The sequence below is a fragment of the Heptranchias perlo genome, chromosome 9 (assembly GCF_035084215.1).
Source record: "Heptranchias perlo isolate sHepPer1 chromosome 9, sHepPer1.hap1, whole genome shotgun sequence".
Classification (NCBI taxonomy): Eukaryota; Metazoa; Chordata; class Chondrichthyes; order Hexanchiformes; family Hexanchidae; genus Heptranchias; species Heptranchias perlo.
In genome coordinates this window covers 24,778,577-24,795,158 of record NC_090333.1, presented here as the reverse complement: position 1 = coordinate 24,795,158, position 16,582 = coordinate 24,778,577, and the positions used below count along the sequence as shown (strand labels likewise).

General features: G+C 40.9%; 1 protein-coding gene across 3 annotated transcripts in view; it reads right to left on the bottom strand.

Moving 5' to 3' along the window:
• Positions 1–16,582, bottom strand: part of LOC137325203 (lysine-specific demethylase 4A-like) — a 62,031-nt gene that overhangs the window by 11,113 nt on the left and 34,336 nt on the right. For all 3 annotated transcript variants that reach the window (XM_067990036.1, XM_067990035.1, XM_067990037.1), the window contains exons 12-18: positions 15,163–15,286; positions 14,090–14,268; positions 12,701–12,917; positions 7,045–7,121; positions 5,652–5,707; positions 3,734–3,842; positions 440–628 (exon numbers count right to left, since the gene is read on the bottom strand). In XM_067990036.1, coding sequence (XP_067846137.1) covers positions 440–628; positions 3,734–3,842; positions 5,652–5,707; positions 7,045–7,121; positions 12,701–12,917; positions 14,090–14,268; positions 15,163–15,286 — 951 coding nt within the window. The remainder of the gene's footprint in view (positions 1–439; positions 629–3,733; positions 3,843–5,651; positions 5,708–7,044; positions 7,122–12,700; positions 12,918–14,089; positions 14,269–15,162; positions 15,287–16,582) is intronic.

Genomic DNA, 16,582 nt, shown 5'->3' with positions numbered 1-16,582 from the left:
GCTGCAGTGCCCCATTATTAGGTTTCACATGGACAGAATAGTGGTAAAGAAGATTATCTGCAGATTTGGGAAGGAGAATGCATTAAGAACAAGGCATCCCAGAAGCAATAAGATGTTATTTGCATTTTAACATCAAAGAAGAAACAAGTTGTGGATACTGAAAACAATGGTTTCCATTCAACCCCAATTTTTGCTAATTTTACGAATCATGGATTAAGCGTTAAGAGCAAGGGTTCAAACCAAACCAAAAAAAAGGGTTCTAATTAGCAATCGCCACTACTAAAATATAAATATCTTCAAAATTAAAAATCACATTAGCAAGATACTTTGCCTTTAACTGCAGGTAGGAAAAATACAGTTAATTCACTTGACAAGAAGTGGGTGGGCAGCAATCAATCTGGCAGCAATATTTTGTTGCTACTCTTAAAACATAGCCTACCTCAGCTTGGCTGGGTGTCTTGTGCCTGCAGCAGGTGATGAAGACCACAAATGGCCAGTCATCAGGCTGCATCACCACTCCTGCGGCTTGGGCGCAAGTCACGTGAAAGGAAGTGGGACAACGGCCATGGGAGCACTGCACGCAGCAACCACCGGTCTTCTTCATTCGCTTCTTACAGTAGAAGCATTTCTGTAATGGCCAAAGTTACATCATTGACAAAGCACATCAAATTGTAAGGAGAGCAGTATGGTTGAGATATTTGGGTAACACTGGCTGATTTGCTTTAATGTATATCACTCAAGAGATGCTCTAACACATATTTGAAATTTACATATCTGCAACTTGTATTTTGGTTTATGGAACAAATTCATACCTGCATCACACTCATTAAGCATGTCAACTTATGGAAACAAATTAATTGACAGTCAATCAGACGCCAAAAGATAAATATTTCTGTTTGCAACTTCCTCCTTGACTTTTTTCCCTCAAATCGATTCTAACAGCAAATTTTAATTTGTTCCAGGGTATAGAGAAAAGAATGAGAAATTGTTCCTTTTATATTTTTGTTTCTTTGTTTCACATTTGTGGCTTCTAAAATCTCATCATATTCCTAACAATTGAAGGCTGCTCTCCTTCTTTCCTGTAAAGGAACATCTAAAACAGAGGGTGGAAAAAAAACTGAAACATAGGTGCAAGCTAGGAATTGAACTAGTTTATGACACTGTAGCAATTCTTTCTTTATATAACCCAAAGCTATTTCTAACATAAGTAATGAAGAGATAGGGTGGGGGGACAAAAAATTTAACTTACAGAATATTCTTAAAGTGGAAAGCACGCTCACTGTTTACGTGATGATGAAGGGGAAATAAAAATGAATAAAAGAAAAACGTTTTCTGGAAAAGACAGATGGACCAGCTGGATAATTGTGAGGTATCTAGATAAGGTGTTCCCATTTATTGAGTGAAAGTGCCCCAAAAAGATAACTTTTTTTTCTCTTCATCCACACCTGCCAAGTGTATTCACTTTATTACATAGCATGTACAGCACAGAAACAGGCCATTCATCCCAACAGGTCCATGCTGGTATTTATGCTCCACACAAGCCTCCTCCCACCCTTCTTCATCTAACCCCATCAACATATCCTTCAATTTCTTTCTCCCTCATGTATTTATCTAGCTTCCCCTTAAATGCATCTTTGCTAGTCACCTCAACTACTCCTTGTGGTAGCGAGTTCCAGATTCTAACCAACCTCTGGGTAAAGAAGTTTCTCCTGAATTCCCGATTGGATTTATTAGTGCCTACTACTTTATGTTGGCAAACACAGCAGTCAATTTGCACACAATGATATCCCACAAAAAGCAACAAGATAAATGATCCATTAGTCCATTTTGGTGGTGATGGTTGAGGGGTAAATGTTGGCCCAGACACCAGAAGATGTTAGATACTTAAGACAATGGTTTCCATTCAACCCCAATTTCTGCTAAAGGTCATGGGATAAATTTTAACCCCAAGAACAGGTGGGTTGGGGGCGGGTGGGAAGCTAAAAATTGTAAAAGTAAAACTCGACCCCAACCCGCCCACTTCCTGTTTTAATGGAGGCGGGTCGAGGGTCCGGCGACCAACCTGCTCTCAGGAGGTGGTAAAATCTTTCAAGGAGGTTGCGGGCATCCACTTTAACAGCATTTTAATTTTTAACTCCTGGGGGCCGGGATTCCTGGGCCTTCGGCTTCACGCCACGTTAGAGGAGGTGGGAAGGTTCGGATCAACAGGTGAGTGCCTTTATTGCGCTGCTTGTGGGCCTGGAGGAGCAGGAGTGTTTCCTCCAGACCCAACAAGCCTACCTGCCGCGATCCGACATGTGCGATTGGCCGACCCCCCCCCCCACCCCCGATCCCCTGACGACCGCCAATGCTGATGACTCCCCACCCCCAGCCCGATCCGAGATTTACCTGCTGGCATCCGCTCCCTGGCCGCTCTCCCGTCCGACTTACAGCCAGCCTGTCAATCTGGCTGGCTGTCGGGCGGGAAACCTACTGGAAAAAATTGAAAGACGTCCTTACATCAATATCATAAGGACATCCAGGAAACCCATACTTCCGGGTTTCCCGTTTGGAAATTCTGTTTCCCCCCCTCCCTGGCTCGACGTTAAAATTTACCCCCAAGGGTCAAAACCATTCTCTTCATTAAATAGTGCTATGAGATTTTTTTTTACATCCACCTGAAAACTGAAAAAGCAAACAACGACTTAGTTTGACATCTCAGTCAGTTCTGTACTGGAGTGTCAGCCTAGAACTTGTGCTCATGTTTTGGAGAGGGGCTTGGACTCTTGTGACTCAAGAGGTGAGAATGCCATCACTGAACCATGCTAACACTACAATAAAAAAGGAACAGTAAAAAGTTTAAATATTCCATGTTGCACCACTTTTGCAGGCAGAGTCTTCAAAACTGACCCAAAAAAAGTTAAAATTACTGTTAAATTGAACAACTTTACCTCAGTAGTTTTGTCACTTGTGATGGTAATGATGTCAAGTGTAGTGCAACATGGAGAAAAATGTTAATGATTTGTCATTTACTGTTGTGTATTTTTGTTTGGTAACTATTACCAATAACATATAACCAGTTCTTGGTGCATCTCAAACAATAATTTCCACCAAAAAGTTATTTTAGTGGGATAACATGGTGTTTAACTGGTTGGGAATATTCTCTCTCCAATTGATCAAAATCAAAAGTGCATGCCACCAGTCTGTTTAGTGATGGGCAAACCAAGAGCTTACAATCCAAAAGAAAATCCTCAATTTTTTAAACCACTTTTAAACAGTGGGGCAAAACAATGGAATAACTTATCCATGATACAAGATGAAAACTATTTGAGGATTTCAGCAAGGGCCTCAACCGTGTTCTGTCCTCATGCCATGAAATAGGGCTGCTCCTCTGGAAGGCCATTTCCTTCAGCAGAAATTGTTTGCCGTAGACCCATGCCCCAATGGATAGGACAAGCTTTCCTCCCATTTGTTGGGGCTGGATATGACCCAGGAGCAGGGTTCTAACTAGCACCAACAACCAGTCCCCAACAAAACTGAAAATGCTTTTAAACAGTGGAGTCTGCAGTTAGTCAGCTAAGAATGACCTATTATTTCACTTATGGTGGTGCAGATTAGATGCAAATTGTCTGGGGCAGGTGACCAAAGTAGACCATACAGTACAGGAAACTAGCGCATTCATTAGATGTGCCAATGTCAATTTGACATTTGCCAGTCAGTTTTATTAATTCACTCAAACGACATGTTTCCATACCAGTTTCCAGCGTAGTGGTGGTATTGGGCTGACATCCACAGGGCTGCGTTCTGCAACGTTCACAAACCGTACCTCCTGCACTGCAACAGCGCACATTAGATGAATCCACCTGTACAAGATTAAAAAATAATTGAAACGGGACAGATCCAGTGACGAGAAGGACTGTTCTTACTCAAACAAGTTCCTTAGTGCACACTTTAGTTTTAATACTCTTTAGAATATTTTAAAGAATTTTGCTATAAGAAATGCAAGTGACAACGCTGTTACATAACACAGGAGTTTTGTTCTCCATTTATTCCCCTTCCCATTCTGGCTATAGATCTCTCAAAGATTGTTGACTGCTAACAATACTTTCTAAATACCTTTTCGCTCAGATAGCAAAAAGATATTCCACCATGGCACAAGATAGGTCTCTTTTCCCAAAAATGTTTTCACTAGCTGATAGAAGTTACTGAACCAAACTTTGTGAGGAAGTGGAATGAATACACAGTTGAAGTTACAAGATCATCAAAGTACTGGGCTCAGAATTATTGACATTGATTCGGCCTTTTTACAATGTCAGTGGCTAGTAACCATTCCCAAGTCAAGTTCCGTGATTTGGCCAATATTTAATTTAAGTCCATGGCAAGGAAGTTACCTTTATAGATCACTGGTTAGTCCTCAGTGATAGTATTGTGTCCAATTCTGGGCACCACATTTCAGGAAGGATGTCAAGGCCTTGGAGACACTGCAGAAGAAATTTACTAGAATGATACCAGGGATGAGGGACTACAGTTGTGTGGAGAGACTGGAGAAGCTGGGGTTGTTCTCCTTAGAGCAGAGAAGGTTAAGGGATGATTTAATAGAGGTGTTCAAAATTATGAAGAGTTTTGATAAGAGTAAATAAGGAGAAACTGTTTCCACTGGCAGAAGAGTCAGTAACCAGAAGACACAGATTTAAGATAATTGGCAAAAGAACCGGAGGGGAGAGGAGGAAAAGATTTTTATGCAGCGAGTTATGATCTGTAATACACTGCCTGAAAGGGTGGTGGAAGCAGATTCAATAGTAGCTTTCAAAAAGGAATTGACTATATGTTTGAAAAGGAAATATTTGCAGGGCTACGGGGAAAGAGCAGGAGAGTGGACTAATTAGATACCCCTTTCAAAAGAATGATGGGCCAAATGGCCTCCTTCTGTGCTGTATGATTCTATGAAATACTGAGCAAGAAAGGCAGTCCAAAAAAAAATTTCTAACATTCTACAACTTTGTCTTTAAGCAGTCCTAGACTTGTATTATAAACTAAATTTCCAGATTAATTAAACAAATCAACACCAGATGGCTAAGGACAATTAGTCTCAGCAGTCAGCAAGCAATCATATAACAAAGGCTATATCGTGGATAAATAAAAAATGTTTCATATCAGCACACTTAATAACAATCAAGACAATATACCCAAGGATGGGTATGGTGTCCAAATAACAATGGTGGTATCAGCCCTAGGAACATATAGCAGCATGGCAGAAAGTATTTCATTGATTAGGGAGTGGGTTCCCAAGAAAGGAGTTTTAGAGACAACTTGTGTCACTCCCATACTCCGATGACCCAGCTGAAAAGAAACCCTCTCAAAAGGCCTGGACAGAGCCAGGTCCAGTGAATTCGAGTTATAGCAACAAACAAAACTTAAAGCGGACAGTGAGAAGTTGCAAACAATGCAGCTCTATCCAGACAGCCTCAGGTGGATCACTCAAATTACAGTTGTGTTGCATTAATCCTTTCTTTTTTTTTTCAAAAAATGTTATTTCTCTAATTTAATAAGAGACATTTTTGTTCAGATTAAGATTTCTAGAGAACATTCCATTGCAACCAAGTTATTTATTAGAATTTAGCATAATTTACAAAATAAAAAGCACACTGTGTTGGGCTATTGGTTAATCTGACCTGTTGTCGGTGGTTTTCTGAAGTGCTCCTCCCCGAAGGGTACAGAGACAACAATCCTGTACATATGCAAGGGAAAAGTATTATACACTGGTCAAAAATTCTGGGGCATAAGTACACAAAAGAATAGAGTTCAATTAGCATAGAAGTGTTAGAAAGGAATCTGGCAGTGACCAGACCTCACTTTCAATGTCCCGATACATAATCTGGTATAGCAATTAAAAAAAGCTAATACAGTGCTAGGAAATATAACTAGTACAAGTCTGCTGAAGTTATGCCAAGGTGGTACAATAGGATCACACTTACAATATTGTATTTAATTTTTTATCTCAGTAACAAGACTGATTCCAAGTGTTGCATTACTAGAAAGTTTAGAAAAGGTTAGTCTAGAATGAATGCAGGGAGGGGGCATCAAAGAATACAAAATATTAAATGGCAAGGTAAAACATGATTGCTAATTCAAAAGTATACCATTAAGAGGAGCAGAGGCAGAGTGTAAAAAACAAGTTTACAACAAAGCAAGAAAAATGTCTTCATTCAAAAAAAGAGCAAATGAAACTTTTAGAATAAATTTACCAAGCAAGTTAACAGAAGCAAAAATATTATTAGGCATTTTTATATTCAAATTACAATTAGAAGTCTTGGTGGGAGAGTTAATATGCTAGAGGGATGAGCAGTAGTAAGGCAAATGACTTCTTCTCATCCCTGACTTTTCTTATATTTTTATAGTGTGTCAAAATAGCTCCGCTGATTCTCTATAAAACATTGGTTTTGGGCATGGTAAAGTTGGCTCGCCACTGCTGTATGTAGAGACCCCACATCAAGTCTGACCAAATCAAAATTCAATGCGGTCAGGATCACTAATTGTCATGTGCTACTTTTACATTGCTCATATTGCATTCTGGGAGTCTAGTGTCTTTGCTTTTACACTGTTAAATCCAGCCTCCTTATCCTGACAGCAGGATTACCGACCCCTCCCCCTCCAAAAAACAGAGTCTACGATTCTGCCACCAGAATAACTGAGTTAGAGTTAGGAGTGTAACTCAGGGAGTTGGCTTATGGATACTAGTGTCCCAGAACTAAACGAGCTCCAGTGCAAAAGCGGTATTACTGTTAGAATTCACAACATAAAATAATGGCAGCGTTTCCCTTTGGTCCCCATACCACTGTCCAGGAACATGGAACAATTAGATAATTAAGTTATGAGTATGGACTATTGTACAATGCTTTTTTTTTAAAAAAAAGGATTGTACAATACTTTTACTAGGGGATATAAGTCCCATTGTAAAGGTGGCTTTACAATGGGACTCATGTCCCCTAGTAAAAAGGGTAATTAACGTCTTGTATTATAGCGACTAGGCCAATGATAAAAAGATCGAGAGAACAAAATACTTACCTCTGCTAAAGCATTAGCTGAACACCTTGCACAGATCCAATCATCAGTTACTTTTTCAGGAGCCACTCCATAACAGCCTTTAGAAGACACACCAGAAAATTCAGGAATTATTTAGTTTAACACATAGAACAAGCTTTTCAATTCATGCAGCATTTTGCAATTGTATTACCCTTTGAAAAAGGGAAACATTTAATTGAACATGAAACTAATTCATTTCTAAAATCTAAAAAGACCATAAGGGTGGGGGAAGAGGGAAAATCATAGAAAGGTTACAGCACGGAAGGAGACCATTCAGCCCATTGAGTCTGTGCCGGCTCTATGCAAGAGCAATCCAGCTAGTCCCACTCAGCCGCCCTATCCCTGTAGCCCTGCACATTTTTTCCTTTCAAGTACTTACCCAGTTCCCTTTTGAAGGCCATGATTGAATCTGCCTCCACCACCCCCTCGGGCAGTGCATTCCAGATCATAACCACTCACTGTGTAAAAAAAGTTTTTCCTCATGTCATCCTTGGCTCTTTAGCCATTCACCTTAAATCTATGTCCTCTGGTTCTTGACCCTTCTGCCAATGGGAACAGTTTATCCCCATCTACTCTGTCTCGACCCTTTATAATTTTGAATACCTCTATCAAATCTCCTTGTTCCAAGGACATAAGAACATAAGAACATAAGAAATAGGAGCAGGAGTAGGCCAATCGGCCCCTCGAGCCTGCTCCGCCATTCAATAAGATCATGGCTGATCTGGTCCTAACCTCAAATCTAAAATCATGTCCAATTTCCTGCCCGCTCCCCGTAACCCCTAATTCCCTTTACTTCTAGGAAACTGTCTATTTCTGTTTTAAATTTATTCAATGATGTAGCTTCCACAGCTTCCTGGGGCAGCAAATTCCACAGACCTACCACCCTCTGAGTGAAGAAGTTTCTCCTCATCTCAGTTTTGAAAGAGCAGCCCCTTATTCTAAGATTATGCCCCCTTGTTCTAGTTTCACCCATCCTTGGGAACATCCTTACCGCATCCACCCGATCAAGCCCCTTCACAATCTTATATGTTTCAATAAGATCGCCTCTCATTCTTCTGAACTCCAATGAGTAGAGTCCCAATCTACTCAACCTCTCCTCATATGTCCGCCCCCTCATCCCCGGGATTAACCGAGTGAACCTTCTTTGTACTGCCTCGAGAGCAAGTGTGTCTTTTCTTAAGTATGGACACCAAAACTGTATGCAGTATTCCAGGTGCGGTCTCACCAATACCTTATATAACTGCAGCAATACCTCCCTGTTTTTATATTCTATCCCCCTAGCAATAAAAGCCAACATTCCGTTGGCCTTCTTGATCACCTGCTGCACTTGCATACTAACCTTTTGATTTTCTTGCACGAGGACCCCCAGATCCCTTTGTACTGCAGCACTTTCCAGTTTCTCGCCATTGAGATAATAACTTGCTCTCCGATTTTTCCTGCCAAAGTGCATAACCTCACATTTTCCAACATTGTATTGCATCTGCCAAATCTCCGCCCACTCACCCAGCCTGTCTATATCCCCTTGTAGGTTTTTTATGTCCTCCTCACTCTCCTACTTTCTCTCCCATCTTTGTATCATCTGCAAACTTTGATATATTACGCTCGGTCCCCTCCTCCAAATCGTTAATATAGATTGTAAAGAGTTGGGGACCCAGCACCGACCCCTGCGGAACACCACTGGCTACAGGTTGCCAGTCCGAGAATGTACCATTTATCCCAACTCTCTGCTTCCTGTTAGATAACCAATCCTCCACCCATGCCAGAATATTACCCCCAATCCAGTGATTCTTTATCTTGAGCAATAATCTTTTATGTGGCACCTTGTTGAATGCCTTCTGGAAGTCTAAATACACTACATCTACTGGTTCCCCTTTATCCACTCTGTACGTTATATCCTCAAAGAACTCAAGCAAATTTGTCAGACATGACTTCCCCTTCGTAAAGCCATGCTGACTTTGTCCTATTAAATTATGTTTATCCAAATGTTCTGCTACTGTCTCCTTAATAATAGACTCCAAAATTTTACCCACCACAGACGTTAGGCTAACTGGTCTATAATTTCCAGCCTTCTGCCTACTACCCTTTTTAAATAACGGTGTTACATTAGCAGTTTTCCAATCTGCCGGGACCTTTGCCGAGTCCAGAGAATTTTGGAAAATTATTACCAAAGCATCCACAATCCCTACTGCCACTTCCCTCAAGACCCTCGGATGTAAGCCATCAGGTCCAGGGGATTTATCCGCCTTGAGTCCCATTAATTTACTGAGTACCAATTCCTTAGTGATTTTAATCATATTTAGCTCCTCCCCCCCTAGAGCCCCCCGTTTGTCCAATGTTGGGATATTCTTCGTGTCCTCTACCGTAAAGGAGAACAACCCCAACTTCTCCAATCTATCCATGTAAATAAAGTCCCTCATCCTTGGAATCATTCTAGTAAATCTCTTCTGCACCCTCTCTAAGGCCTTCACATCCTTCCTACAGTGCGGTACCCAGAACTGGACACGATTCTCCAGCTGTGGCCGAACCAGTGTTTTATGAAGGTGCATCATGACTTTCTTGCTTTTGTACTCTATGCCTCTATTTATAAAGCCCAGGATCTCGTATGCCGTTTTCTCAACCTGCTCCACTACCTTCAACGATTTGTGTACATATATCCCCAGATCTCTCTGTTCCTGTACCCCTTTTAGAATTGTGCCCTTTAGTTTATATTGCCTCTCCTCATTCTTCCTACCGAAATGTATCACCTCGCATTTTCCCGTGTTACATTTCATCTACCACGTATCTGTCCGTGCCACCAGCCTATCTACGTCTTCTTGAAGTCCATCAGTATCCTCCTCACTGTTCATAACACTTCCAAGTTTTGTGTCATCTGCAAATTTGGAAATTGTGCCCTGTACATCCAAGGACTTAATATTAAGTCATTAACATATAAGAAAAGCAGTTGTCCTGGGGAACAGCACTATACACCTCCCTCCAGTCCAAAAAACAACCATTCATCACTACTCTGTTTCCTGTTACTTAGCCAATTCTGTATCCATGCTGCTACTGCCCCTTTTATTCCATGGGCTTCAATCTTGATGACAAGTCTGAAAAGGGCACTTTATCAAACGCCTTTTGTAAGTCCATATACACCACATCAACTGCATTGCCCTCATCTACCCTCTGTTACCTCATCAAAAAACTCTCTCAAGTTAGTTAAACACGATTTTCCTTTAACAAATCTATGCTGGCTTTCCCTAATCAATCCACACTTGTCCAAATGACTGCTAATTCTATCCCGGATCATTTCCAGAAGTTTCCCCACCATCAAGGTTAAACTGACTGGCCTGTAGTTGCTGGGTTTATCCTTACATTCTTTTTTGAACAAGGGTGTTACATTTGCAATTCTCCAGTCCTCTGGCACCACCCCCGTATCTAAGGATGTTGAGAAGATGAAAAGAGGTGGATGCTCAGATTTAGCACCTAATTAAGCATTCTATGAACTAAATACTTTATGGTAATTCAATTTTTCAATACGTTAGTTTCATGATTACGTCCTTGTCGACAAATTTTTTGAGGATGAGCCTTCGCTCAGTGATAGTACTTCCACCTCTGAGTCAGTAGGTGGTGAGTTCAAGTCCCACTCCAGCAGTTTAAACACAGAATCTCGGCTGGCAGCGAGGGTATGCTGCACTGTCAAAGGTGCCGTCTTTAAGATGAGACATTAAACTGAGGCCCCATCTGCCATCTCAGGTGGATGTAAAATATCTCATGGCACTAGTCAAAAAAGAGCTGGGGAGTTCTCCCTGTGACCCGGCCAAGATTTATCCCTCAACCAACACCTCAAACATAAGGTCTGGTCATTTGTTTCATTCAGCACATTCGTGGGGCCTTGCTATGAGCAAATTGGCTGCTGTGTGTCCTACATTCCCACAACAGTGACCATACTTCAAAAAAAGAAACATTTCATTGGCCGTAAAGCACTACAGGTTGTGATAAATGCAACTTCTTTCTTTCATTCAAAGTGTACCACATCTTGACCCACCTGCAATGCACAACATAATTCCATTAACTGAAGTTAGGCTATGGTTATTCTCCCACTCAGATGTGTCAATTGCTCAATTTTGGGGAAGCCAACTTTCTACCACAGCTTTTGTCAATGCCACATGAACCATTAACAAGGTGCAAAAACAAGAATTGACTTCTCCAACCAATACTGCGAACGGTGGCTGTCTCCATTTATTACCTCCCCAGACAGTCTGGGTGAAAACAGTAACAAACAATATGAAGAAATCATAAATACAACCTTATAGCTTACCATTCTGTCATATAGCTCGAGTTGTTCGGAAGGTTCAGCTTGAAAATATTACCTTGATCCTGTGAACTCAAGACTGGATAAATGCCAAGAATGCCTTGGAAATGTAAGCATTTCCAACGTTCACCTGAGGAAGGAGGAAGCCTCCGAAAGCTTGTGAATTTAAAATAAAATTGCTGGACTATAACTTGGTGTTGTAAAATTGTTTACAATTGGAAATGTAAGTTTCTGTTTGGTATTGTACACATTAGAGTTGATGTGTAATTAATCTAAAGTATCCAAATTGGAGTACCACAAGTTCTATCCCTCAGTACTGAAGCCACGCACGGCTTTAAATTGTATACAATGTGGATATAAACCTGTACAAATACCATATATCTTCACATACAAACAGACCACTCCCCTAACAAGTTTCTAATTCAAAAACAGGGGAAAAAAAAACAATTGTATAGGGGATCAGGGTCCAAGTTGCAGACAGATGTGGCCCCAATATCTAGCAGGCCTATCTTCATACAGCAGATGACAGAACCTAAAATAGTTGACCAATTTTGGGAGTTTTTAGGTAACCAAACAAAATTTGCCTCTTAATAGGCCAAATGAAAATTGCTTCATCAAAACTTTATGATGTTAATACCTTAGGTTGCTACTACAATGGTCTTTCAGGCTCCTAGTCTCCCACACCTCTTTCTCTTTAATATATGAAACTGCTACAAGTCTTCACATCACTATCTTTACTTACAAGTGGCTTTGCTGCAAGAAAGGATTCAACAAAATATTTCCTGGTGTCCCACTCCCAGATTGTGTTGGTACACAGCACCACACATGAACAGTCAGCATGCAATAAAATCAAAACTCCCTGTCTCTCGGAAGTCTCCCCATAAGTCACTGCAGCTCCACAGAGCAAAGAACCAACACCCATAAATGCAAGTTCCAGAGGCTTCAATTATAGGGGAATCTAAAGGGTGAAAGCCTTGGTCAATGGTAATGATTAAGATTTTGAATACTCAGGAATTCCAGGTTCGATGCACAGGGCAACCAGCCACCAATTCGCCAGAACAAAGAAAGAACTTGCATTTATATAGTGCCTTTCACGACCTCATGACATCCCAAACGCTTTACAGCCAATGATGTATTTTTTGAACTGTTGTAATGTAGGAAACATGGCAGCTAATTTGCGAACAGCAAGGTCCCACAAACAACAATGAGAAAATGATCAGATAATCTGATTAAGTGATGTTGGTTGAGGGATAAATATTGGCCAGGACACTGGGGAGAACTCCCCTGCTCTTCTTCAAACTGAGCTTCCTCTTCCTTCTACCACAAAAGAGCCCATATAATACTTACTTGCGTGAACACATACACAGCACTTTGCACATGTGACAAGCATGCTTGTTCCATCTTCTTCAATGTAAGAGGTGGGAAGACTCAGATCTACATGGTCACTTCCAGATGTGAAGCACATCTCTGGGACCAATGGCTTGCTTTTCATTTGGTTTCTGGGTTTGCCTGTGTCCAAAGGTTGGCTTTTGTTTCTGGAACCATGACCCTCCTGACAATCTATCTGTAAAAAAGAAGGGGGGAGGGGAGAAAGATAAGGGTAGAAAAACACATTGGAACGTTCATGAAAGAATAAAGTAGATAAAACCTGTACTTGAGGGTCTACTAAAATCAAATTGCAGCATCCAAAGCATACTCTTTCCCTGGGTACTAAAAGTTTTAGCCAGCTGCACAGAAAGGAAAGGAGAGATCTGGATGAAGATTCCTCATTGTTCAACTACTAGGAAGATAAATAACCAATAATCTATTTTTGATTGTGTTGTTTGAGGGATAACTATTTGCAAGGACACCGAGAGAACTACCCTGCTCTTCTTCGTAAAGTGCTATGGGATTATTTACTTCCTCCTTGAGTCTAATGTTTCGCCCAAAAAGATGTCATCTCTGACATTGCAGTACTCCCTCAGTGGCAGCCTGGAATAATTCTTCCCATGATGTTTGAACCCAGTAGGATAGGAAACTATTACTCCATGCCTGTTGGTATGTCAGTGCTGAAACAGTTTAAGACATTGACAAAAAGAGATCAAAAACTTAAGAAAATAGGGTTGCTAAATACTTTGGAAGCTGAAAATTAGTTTGAAAGTGATTTACCTCAAAAAAGAATGAAGCATAAAAAGGAACTTTTCTACCTTTAGGGAAAAAGTAACTGGTGGTCTGGATAGAGCATAATCTTTATATTGCCACTGGTGCTAGTGGGGTGGGTGGGTGGGGTGGGGAGAAAATGAGAAACTCCCAACATCTTAAAAACTATCAAACTATTTGATGTTTGGAGGATGCTAAACGAAGCATTACCCTCCAATAAACTTTCACTTCATAGTATCCTGTATTCATTATATTCAACAACAAATATGCAATATGGAACATTACTATAAACAAAATTTCAGCCAGTGACAGCAACTGCACTCTATAATTCAGGTATTGTAGTGCAACAGTGGTCTCTATTTACAAAGTAGATTGCAATGACAACTTACAAATGCACTAAAGCATCTTCAAAATTAATTGAGAATAAAAAATGTTGTTTCATTTTTCACAATCTATGGTCATTCTACTAATATTCTCTTCATTTTTCTAAATTGTACAATTTACTGCTATCTGGAGTAATCTTTAGCACAGTAATTTGGAAAGGAAAGCTTTAGCCCAATTTCAAACACTGGAGAGGAAACTGAAAAATATCCTAACCTGGTATGACTGGAAGAGTGCACAAATGGAGCAGTAAGGAGTCAACTGTGCCATTGTGCTGTTGTATTCTCGTTCTGCGAGAAAGTTCTGGGGCCGGTTTTGCCACAGGTGAGCAAGTGGTTTTGCCCATGGTTCTGACTCCATTGGATCATCTTCTACTGACAACAAGTCTGGCATTTCTGTCACAAAAAGATCAGTTCTAATGAGAATCAAGTACACTACAGTGACGAGCCACTAACAGATCACTATTAAATGAAAGTAAATGGTATGGTCAGATATGCTATTCTAGTGACTTCTGATTGGCGATGGTCTTTCCATGATGTCTTGGAGTTTACTTGTTGCTTCTCGTAGTTCTATTACCCTTCTTCCTCCCATTCATTCCCCAAACAGCAACCAGTTCCACACTTATTGCAATAGCACTCAAGCTAGCTACCAACAAGTGTGGCACAGCAGGACCCTCCCTCTCTCCCAAATGTTCCAGAACTCGATAAACAATCCTATATGCTGCTGTTCTGCCGCATAGCATACTAACAGACAACAGCATTGTAAATGGTATTCTTTTACCAAATAAATTAGAGATTTGCATTGCCTGCTTTAACTCTCAGTCTTTCTCATCATACCTCAGCCATCAGGCATTGCTCAATGCTAGCTCAGTAACATGAACTGAAATAAGCTCAAGTCTTTAATCAAGAGTCATAGAACAGCCAAGACATGGAGTGAAAAGTTTCGCTTGCAGAGTATAAATCTATAGGACACACCTAAACCTGGCAAAACAAGACAAGCTTTTACAAGTTTGTTTTTCTACTATAAACACACATTTTACCTACAACATAGATTTAGTACTACAGATATATTAACAAAATAGAGGCAATATTGAAGAGCAAACAGCTGCAAAAGAACACAGCTGTTGCCTACAAATTGTGACGTTCAAGATAAAAAAAAGTTTATCTGCTACATACTTGACCCCAGAACATGAACTAGTCTAATGTAGAATCCAGTCCCCAAAAAGGCCTGCTTCAACAGTAATGTCTTTTTTATAGGGCTGCATATTAAACCCTTTAGTGGTTACAAACCTTCATCACTAACGCAGTCCTTTACCACAGAAATGGCATGGTGCCTTGGTGGTTTACTCAGAGGCTGACGTCGACTCTTTGCTTTCTTCTTGGATTTCATCTCTTTCATGTATTGCTCAGCCATCTGTGAAATACAAAACAGTAGAACTGTAACACTTCCCTCACAAAAACAGGGGGGGCGGGTTGGATATTTTAGCATTAGGGAAACTGGCACATGGTCACTGCAATCCTTTTTGCAAGTGTTCCGTTAACAAATAATTCATTCAAAATTCAATCTAATTTCAAAGTACATGTAATTAATGCCAGCATAATTACTACAAAAAAAAGTTGATGATCTCTGTCAATCTAGGGTAACTTCTCAAATACAAAATAAAGACATTGGGACACATTTGGGGTTGGAGGAAAATGGGTTAAAATTTGTGTCATGGGAAACCATGGCTTCCTGCAGCTTGCTTGGCAGCCTTGGGGAAATCAGAAGAATTTCCTGAAATTGACCAGTCAGGAATTAACACTTTTAATGACTGGAGAGGGTGATGAGTGAGTATGCACCATCTAACACTTCTTTTCTTACACTTCCTTGCCAAATTTAAACTGAACATAACCCTTTACTTCAGGTGATAACGTCCCAATCAGTTGTATGCAAAGCCGAGTACTAAACCCATCCTTCCTTCTTCAACTAGAAGCAGCAATGACTTGTCAATAAGATCTACACTATTAATGTATACAAACGAAAACAACTTCAAGTAGCACCAGGTCAGAGAGAGATGTGAGTGTGAGGGGAAAGCAGTGAGTTTTATATGTTGAGGTTGCATTTCTTCAAAAGAATGAGGTAGGCCATACCCATAGTAGATAATCTAATGCCCCTACTGGTAGCATAACTGCAGCAATGCCAATAGGCAGTTCCAGTTATACTATCTATTCCCATCACTATTGACTGGGGGGGGGGGGGGGGGGGAGGATGCACAGAAAATACACTTTCAGCCACCAATGAGCTCAGTGCAGCGTGCAGACAAATGGCCGAAAGGATGTGGCTGCACACTGATCAGAAATGCTACCCCTACACTGCACCATTACACACACACAGGACAAAGACCACCAGCCTCTAACAACTGCTGAGCTTTGTAATTTTACTTTTTATTCGTTCATGGGATGTGGGCGTCGCTGGCGAGGCCGGCATTTATTGCCCATCCCTAATTGCTCGAGAAGGTGGTGGTGAGCTGCCTTCTTGAACCACTGCAGTCCGTGTGGTGAAGGTTCTCCCACAGTGCTGTTAGGAAGGGCGTTCCAGGATTTTGACCCACCAACGATGAAGGAACGGCGATATATTTCCAAGTCGGGATGGTGTGTGACTTGGGAGGGGAACGTGCAGGTGGTGGTGTTCCCATGTACCTGCTGCTCTTGTCCTTCCAGGTGGTAGAGG